Below are 9,227 nucleotides of genomic sequence, written 5' to 3'. Positions count from 1 at the left end.
TAGATACAGAGTAAACCCCCCTCTACACTGTCCGCCATCAAACACTCCCAGGACAGGGACAGCACAGGGTTAGATACAGAGTAAACCCCCCTATACACTGTCCCCCATCAAACACTCCCCAGGACAGGGACAGCACGGGGTTCGATACAAAAACCCCATAAAACAAAACAGCCAAAGTAGGCCATTCAGCCCATGGGGTTTGAGATACAAATCAGTGAGATCGTGGCTGATCTGATCATCCTCAACCCCACCTTCCTGTCTCTCCCCCTTAACCCTCGATCCCCTTCCTTATTAAAAATCTGTCTGTCTCAGCTTTGAGTATCCTGAATGACCCAGCCCCAACAGCCCTCTGTGGGAAAGAATTCCACAGATTCACTCCCCTCTAAGGGAAGAAATTCCTCTCCATCTCTATCTTCAATGGGTGACCCCTTACTCTGAGATGATGCCCCTCTGGTCCTAGACTCTCCCACACGGGGAAAATACTGAGAAAGCCTTAGTATAATTAGACAAATCAAGCGTAGCTTTATGAATGGGAGCTGATGCTTAACGAGGTTTTTGAGAATGTAACTAATAGAATAGATAATGGAGAAACAATGGATGTGGAGTATTTGGATTTAAAAGATTTCAAAAACAGGTCCTGAATGATGGGATTGGGGGTAATATACCAGGAGGGGTTGGTTATCAGACAGGAAGCAGAGAGTGAGAGTAAATGGATATTTTTCCAGGCTGCAGGCAGTGACTGTGGGTGTACCATAAGGGTGAGTGCTGGGGCCCCAGCTATTCATAAAATTTATCAATGACCTGGATGATGGAACCAAACTCAATATTTTCAAGTTTGCTGACAACACAGAGCTGGATTGGATTGTGAGGAGGACGCAAAGAGGCTTCAGGGTGATTGAGACAAGTTGGGGGAGTGGGCAAACACATGGCAGAATACAGCACAACGTGACATATACATAAATTACTTACCGTGTGGAAACAGACCCTTCAGCCCAACAAGTCCACACCGACCCGCCGAAGCGCAACCCACCCAGACCCATTCCCCTACCTTTACCCCTTCACCTAACACTATGGGCAATTTAGCATGACCAATCCACCTAACCTGCACTTTTTTGGATTGTGGGAGCACCCGGGAGGAAACCCACGCAGACACGGGGAGAGAATGTGCAAACTCCACACAGTCAATCGCCTGAGGTGGGAATTGAACCCGGGTCCCTGGCACTCTGAGGCAGCAGTGCTAACCACTGTGCCACCGTGCCGCCCTTCAGTCTAAAACAACTACAAGACCAAGTATTAGTTAAGCAGGAATATCTTGGGAAGTGTGGATGTACAAAGGGACCTGTGTGTCTTTGGACAGTGAATGTAGACAGGCAGGCACACAGGAATAGCAGTTGGCCATTCAGCCCCTCAAGCCTGTTCCAACATTTAATGAATCATGGCTGGTCTGAGGCCTAACTCCATATACCTGCCTTTGGCCCATATCCCTTTACTTAACAAAATGTATCTATCTCGGATTTAAAGCTAACACCTGATTCAGCATCCCCTGCTGTTTGTGGATGAGATTCTAAACCGCTCCCACCCTTTGTGTGTGTGAAATGTTTCCTAACATCTCTCCTGAACAAAAGTCAGGACTGCAGATGCTGGAGATTAGATTTGAGAGTAGGGTGCTGGAAAAGTGCAGCAGGTCAGGCAGCATCCGAGGAGCAGGAGAGTCGATGTTTCGGGCAAAAGCCCTTCATTATTCCTGACAAAGGACTTTTTCCCGAGACATCAATTCTCCTGCTCCTCGGATGCTGCCTGACCTGCTGTGCTTTTCCAGCACCACACTCTCGACTCTCCTGACCGGTCTGGTCCTAAGCATATATTGACCTTCATTGCGAGAGGATTTCAGTTCAGAAGGAGGGATATCTTACTGCAGTTATACAAAGTCTTAGTCAGAGCTCCTCTGGAACACTGTGTGCAGTTTTGGTCTCCTTATCTAAGAAGGGATAAACTTCCCATAGAGGGGGAGTGCCACAGTTGCACACTAGAATTAGAATTATGTTTTATTGTCACGTGTACTCAAGTACAGGAGCACAGTGAAAAGTGCACAAAGTCACCATTTCCTGCACCATCTCAGGTAGAAAGATACCCAGGACCAAATCTTTAGGTATAAATTAGAAAAAAATTAAGAAATAAAGTTAAAAGTTCAGCATTACAGTTCTTCTAAAGCAGAGAAAGAGAAACAAGAAGAAACCAGATGGAACAGACCGACCCGCACTGCCGCTCACCTCGAGACCAGGAGTCCCCACACTGCCCATCAACTCAAGACTGGGAGTCCCCTCACTGTCGCTCACCTCGATCCTGGGAGTCCCCTCACTGCCACTCACCTCAATCCCAGGAGTCCCAGCACTACCCCTCACCTTGACGCCAGGAGTCCCAGCGCTGCCCCTCACCTTGAGGCCGGGAGTCCCCGCATTGCCCCGCACCTCAAGACTGGGAGTCCCCGCACTGCCCCTCACCTCGAGACTGGGAGTTCCCGCACTGCCCCTCATCTTGAGACCGGGATTGCCCTCACTGCTCCTCACCTCGAGACCGGGAGTCCCCTGCACTGCCCCTCACCTCGAGACCAGGAGTCCCCGCACTGCCTGTCACATCGAGACCAGGAGTCCCCTGCATTGCCCCTCACCTCGAGACCGGGAGTCCCCACACTGCCCCCTCACCTCGAGACCGGGAGTCCCCCGCACTGCCCCCTCACCTCGAGACTGGGAGTCCCCGCACTGCCCCCTCACCTCGAGCCTGGGAGTCCATGCTGGCCCAGCTCACTGCCACTGAAGCCGTCCTAGGGCGGGAGGTAAGTAGAAAGGAAAGAAAACCATGAAACGAGAAAAAAAGAAGAAATGAAGTGGATGGAGCAGAGGAGGTTTGGCTCAGGAGCCCTACCCTGTCGCCATCTTGGGCTAATACTGGGGATGGCAGGATTGGTGTATGAGGAGAAATTGGTTCACCTGGGCCTACATTCAGGAAAGTTTAAAGGATGAGAGGAGATCTGATAGAAACTCATCAAGTTCGAGTTGGACTGCACAGAGCAGCTGCAGGGAGGAGGTTTCCTCTGGGTGAGGGCGTCCAGAACCAGGGGACACAGTCTCAGGATACGGGGTAAAGAGGAAACATTTCTTCAGTCAGAGGGTGGTGAACCTGTGGGATTCTCGACCACAGGAGGCTGTGGAGTTTTAGTCATTGAATATATTCAATAAAGACATTGATAATTGATGGATAGCAAAGGCATCCAGTGATATGGGGAGAAAGCAGGATTATGGCACTGAGATAACTGATTGGTCAGGATCAGATTGACCAGACAGAGCAGGTTCAAAGAGCAACATGGCCTCCTCCCGCTCCTGCGATGTATCTAAGAACCTTCCCTGGGCTAGCTCCACTACCAATGATGCTGCCTGACCTGCTGTGCTTTTCCAGCACCACTCTAATCTAAACTCTGGTTTCTAGCATCTGAGTCCTCACTTTTGCCTAGCTCTACTACCAGTCTATCGTCTCTTACATAGGAGTTCACAGTATTCCTGCTGTGATCTGACTTGTGCCATATATAGTTTTAGCAAAACCTCCCTAATTCCATTCCCTTTGAAATAAAGGCCAACATTCAATTTGCCTTCTCTATTACCTGCTGAACTTGGGATGGGATTTTTATTTTTTTTGTGATTCATGGGCAAGGATTCCCAAATCCCTCTGTGCTGCAAGTCTTTGTAAAGTCTTTTGCCAATTAAATGATAGTTAGCTCCTCTATTCTTCCACCGAAATGCACAAGTTAGCATTTCCCCACATTACGTCCCGTCTGTCAAGTTCTTGCCAACTCACTTACCCTGTTTATATCCCTCTGCAGACTCTGTGTCATCCTCACAACGTGCACTCCCACCTGTGTTGGTGTTCCCAAGAACATTGACAAGGAATGGTCAGCAACAGAGAGATGGCCTTCCTTCAGCAACAGTGACTAACTTCAGCTGAAGATGGGTTTGTTGTGCAGATAAGAGATTTCATCCAGAAAAGGCAGAACACCAGCTCTCTGACACATCCTGCCAACTGCTCCTACACCATGACACGAGCACTGAACACCCAGCCGAGTCACTGACCTCTCCTCCTCTGGAGATCGTCTCTCCAAAGAGCCGAATGAGACAGACCCATAAAACCATCAGAAATAGGAATAGTAGGCCATTCAGCCCTTCGAGCCTGCTCCACCATTCAATAAGATCACAGCTAATCTGACATTTCTCACACCCACTTTCCATAAGACCATATGGTATAGGAGTGGAGGTAAGGCCATTCGGCCCATCGAGTCCACTCCACCATTTAATCATGACAGATGGGCATTTCAACTCCACATTTCCTGCCCCTTCCCTGTAACCCTTGATTCCCCGAGTGATCAAGAATCTATCGATCTCATCCTTGAATATACAGAAGGGATCTGCCCCACTGCTCTCTGTGTCAAAATGTTCCAATGACTCTCAGTCCTCTGAGGGAAGAAATTCCTCCTCATCTCTGTCTTAAATTTATTCTGAGACTATGCCCTCTGGTCATAGACTTTCCCAAGAGGGCAAACATCCCCTCAACATTGGCCCTGTCAAGCACCTTAAGAATGTGATATGTTTCAATGAGATCACCTCTCATTCTTCGAAACTCCAGTGAGTAGAGTTGTGTGAGTAGAGTGAGTCTGTGGAACCTTTGCTGATAAGATAATCCCTCCATCCCAGGGCTCATCCCACCCACTGGTTGCGATTAGTAATGCTGTGGGGAGCTGTGTCAAACATTCTCCCTGACTGAATGTTGCTTGTTTCCCAGAGGAAGGCGCAGACCCAGAAAGCATTGAGCTGTTGGCCAACATGGTCCTGAACATCTCGTTCCCTGTCAGCTTGCTGGACATTCGCAGGATCCTGCAGGACATTAAAGACACCATGGCAAACATCAAGAACGTCGACACAATCCTCAACGACACATCGCGAAATCTACAGCTCGCTCAGCAACTGCTGCAACGGGCTGAGAAAGTGAAGTGAGTGTTGGTGCAGTGTTTGGGGTGGGGAGAGGGAACGGAGGGTGAGGGGACTAGTACGATGGGGAGTGGAATACAACTGAGGGGCAGAATGGAGAGATACTGAGGGATGGGGAGAAAGAGGGGAGAGAGGGAAAGAAAGGGATTAGAAGTAAGGGATGCAAAGAGGGAAACACATAAGTGATAGAAGGGGTGAAGCCACAGGGAGGAGAAGAGGGAGTGAGCAAGGAAGTGCAAGCAAAGGTCATTGTAAAGGAGATCATCCCCGGGTGTCTGTACAGTATAATTGGGCCAAGGAAAGAAATAGGAGGGCAGCAATGCCTCTCGTGTTGAACAGCTTGTCAGTAATGTCGCAGCTTGACAGTAATATCCACATTATTTCCACAATACATCTTCCTTTTTGTTCTTTAAAGCCCAGTTACACCATTCCCTTTCCTGCTTGTTCTCCCTCGCCTATCCTCAGCCCGCCATGGTTTGTGTATGTTTGTGTTTGACTCTGGGTTTCTCTCTGAGTTTTCCGACCCTGTCTAGTCTCAATCCTTTACAGTACTGAAGGACCGCACTTAGGCCATCATGTCTGCACCAGTCAACAAAATTCTGACTTTACACTCATCCCATTTGGCCCATTGTGCTGGCGGTGGAAATGCAAGTGAATATCTAAATGCTGCTTAACTGTTACCAGAGGATCTGACTTAGTCACTTTTTCAGACAGTGAGTTCCAAGTTCCCACCAACCTCTGGGTACGAACTGTCTCCTCAACTGCACTCTTACGCTTCTAAGTCTTATTGTAAATGTATCCCCCTGGTCACTGCCCCTACCATGCGGGCACACACACACTTCACGTGCACACACACACACATACTTCACATACACACACACACACTTCACGTACACACACACACACACACTTCACGTGCACACGGATACACACACACACACTTCACGTGCACAATTCACGTGCACACGGATACACACACACTTCACGTGCACAATTCACGTGCACACGGATACACACACACCCCTTCCTCCCTACTATCAATGTCCCTCATAAAGTTGTAGACTTCAAACAACAACCCTCTCATCAGCCCCAGTGTATCCAGTGAGCAACATCCTGGACAATCTCCTCTGCACCCCCTCTAGAGCAATCCCATCCTTCCTATAGTGCAGAGACAAGAACTGCACACAGTACTCCAGCTGTGACCCGACCAGAGTCCTGTACAGCTCCAACATCACCACCCTGCTCTTGGATTCTGTGCCGCAATGAATAAGGAGAAAACTATCCCATATGCTTTCTTAATCATCTTATCTACCTGCCCTACCTCTGTCAGCAGTGGATATTCACATCAAGGTCACAGGGGCCTGTCACAGGCTCCTCATCTCGCCCACTCATTTCTGTCTATTTTGATTTTTCTTGTGTTTTCCAGGAATCGAGCTGCAGAGGTAAATGGTGATGTGACTGAGGTAAAACTCAGTGTGGAAGATGCAAACTCCAAGCTGGTGTTAGCTGAGGAATCACTGCAAAAGGCCAGGAATAACACTTCTGATGCTGAGGATTCCATCAGGAAGGTAAGTTTCTCGGTGCCAGTGGATTGCCGTGCAACAGGAATTGTTGTTCTGTCATTGAACTCATAAAACAGGCAACAAGGTGCTTAGGATGTAGTTTCAGTTTAAAATTAGCCTGGAAATTAAAAGCTCAACTCTGTAAAGGTGAGGTACTTTGATTGTTGTTGAAACCCACCACTTCACCGATGTCCTTGTCCACTTGATGCCTTGACCAATCTGGATCCATATATGGCTCCAGCCCTGACAGCACTGAGATTGACTGAGGTCTGAAGAAAAGTGATCAACCTGAAACATCACCGTTCTGTGTATACACACTGTGGGTTTTAGAACATAGAACAGGAACGGGCCCCTTGGCCCATGATGTTGTGCCGAACATGATGCCAAATGAAACTAATCCCTTGGTCCATATCCCTCCATTCCTTGCATATTCATGTAATTATCTAAAAGTCCCTTAAAAATCATATCGTATCTGCCTCTACCAGCACTCCCTGGCAGCACATTTCAGACTCCTACAGCTCTCTGTGTAAAAGAACCTGCCCCTCACATCTCCTTTGAACTTTCCCCCTCTCCCTTTAAATACATCTCCCTTTGTACTAGATATTTCAACCTTGGGGAAAAAGATTCTGATCCCCAACCCTATCTGTGCATCTCATAATTTTATAAACGTCTTCCAAGTCTCTCCTCAGCCTGCACTGCTCCAGAGAAAACAGCCTGAGTTTTTCCAGCCTCTCCTTATAGCTCATACCCTGTAATCCTGGTAAACCTCTTCTGCACCCTCTCCAAAGCCTGCACATCCTTCCTGGAATGTGGTGACCAGGACTGAATGAAATATTCTAAGTGTGGCCTAACCAATGTCTTATAAAGCTGCAACATGACATCCTGACTCTTGTACTCAGTTCCCTGATCAATAAAGGTAAGCATGCCATACACCTTCTTTCCCACCCTATCTGCATGTGTAGCCACTTTCAGGGAGCTATGGACTTGAACCCCAAGATTCCTCTGTACATCAATGCTGTTCAGAGTCCTGCCATTAACTGTATACTTTTCCTTAACATTTAATCTCCCAAAGTGCAGCACCTCACACAGATTACACTCCATCTGCCATTTCTCTGCCCATATCTACAACTGATGTATATCCCACTGTATCCTTTGACAATCTTCTACTCTTTCCACAACTCCACCAATTTTTGTCTCATCTGCAAACTTACAAACCCACCCAACCACATTTTCATCTGAAGTCATTGATATTTATCACAAACAGCAGAAGTCCCAGTGCAGATCCCTATGGAACGCCGTTAGTCACAGACCTCCAGTCTGAAAAACCCCTTTCCACCCCTACCCTCTGCCTTCTACGGGCAAGCCAGTTCTGAATCCATGCAGCCAAGTCACTGTGGATCCCATGCATCTTAATTTTCACAATTTTCTGTTCTTTTTAATCATAATTGCCCCTCATCTTCCCTTTGATGTAGCCCAATAGTTGCATCATTGCTCCCGAACAGGGTAACAACAGCCAGGCAAAAAACATCAGTCCCCCGGCCCCCCCCCAGGAACAGACAAAAGGGAAACCAAATGGTACAATGAGGAGTTGGAGGATTTCCCACTGGAAACTTTGACGTTGCCAAATTTTATAATTCCATACACACTCAGAGGGTCATAGCTCTGGAAGGAACAGTGTTGACCCTGAGGATTGGTCTGAACAGGAGAGTGAAGGGCAAAGGGATGTGAGGGAGACATGAACAGGGATGATAAATGTGACTGGATTTTTTTGCTGTGTGCAGGGTAAAGGCAGGTTCAATGTTAGAATATCTGTGTCCTTGCTTTGGAATTATTATCAAATGGGCTCCACAATGTGGTTTAGTTATCCCTTCATTTATTTTTAATATGTTGGACCTGGCAACTTGCCTCAGGGTGATATTGAGTGTGATCATTCTGTGATCAGTATCCTCCAGGGTCCCCTACAGTCCATTTCCTCATCAATTTCCTGGTCAGGGTGAAATAAAGCTCAAGGACGTTGTTGCATCTTGATGTTTCAGTCAGGCTTAGGGTCACAAAGCACAAGTTTACTGCGATCACTGCAATGCAGCCTGAAGCCACACTCCCCAGCACAAACTCTATTCCTGCTGGTCCAATTCCTCTGCAGAGCTACTCTCTGAGGTAGAAGCAGACAGGTTGACATTTCAGCATCCGATTTGACCTTGAGCTGAACATCCATCTTCTATCCATCACCGACGCTGATGAATTCCAATTCCACCTTCTCCACTCCCTAACCCCTGCCTTAGTTCATCTACTGTAGAAACAATCATGGGAACCTTTGTTACTTCCACCTTCATTAGCTCCACATTGAGCTGCTGGCTCATATCTAACTCACTGTAAACCTCAGCTTATTGTATATTCTGCAGCTTGTGTCTGAACGCACACCATGTTACTTTTCGCCCATCTCCATGTGCTGCCCGGGCCCGAAACTCCAGAATTCTCTCTCTAACCTGTTTCTGTCTCTCTCTCGCTCTCCCTCCTTCTCGCCCCACTCTTTCTCCCTTTCTCTCCTTCTCTCTTCCCCTTCTCTCTCTCTCCCATTCTCTCCGCCTCCCACTCCCCCAGTTTCTTTCCCTCCCTCCTCCAACCCTGCTGT

General features: G+C 47.8%; 1 protein-coding gene across 1 annotated transcript in view; it reads left to right on the top strand.

The window, feature by feature from the left end:
• LOC122559231 (laminin subunit beta-2-like) overlaps positions 1 to 9,227 on the top strand; it is a 166,522-nt gene that overhangs the window by 147,671 nt on the left and 9,624 nt on the right. The window contains exons 25-26 of the mRNA XM_043708611.1: positions 4,806 to 5,035; positions 6,460 to 6,601. Of these exons, the coding sequence (XP_043564546.1) occupies positions 4,806 to 5,035; positions 6,460 to 6,601 (372 nt within the window). The remainder of the gene's footprint in view (positions 1 to 4,805; positions 5,036 to 6,459; positions 6,602 to 9,227) is intronic.

The sequence above is a fragment of the Chiloscyllium plagiosum genome, chromosome 18 (genome assembly GCF_004010195.1).
Source record: "Chiloscyllium plagiosum isolate BGI_BamShark_2017 chromosome 18, ASM401019v2, whole genome shotgun sequence".
NCBI classification, from domain to species: domain Eukaryota; kingdom Metazoa; phylum Chordata; class Chondrichthyes; order Orectolobiformes; family Hemiscylliidae; genus Chiloscyllium; species Chiloscyllium plagiosum.
This window is presented reverse-complemented; position numbering and strand designations above follow the sequence as displayed.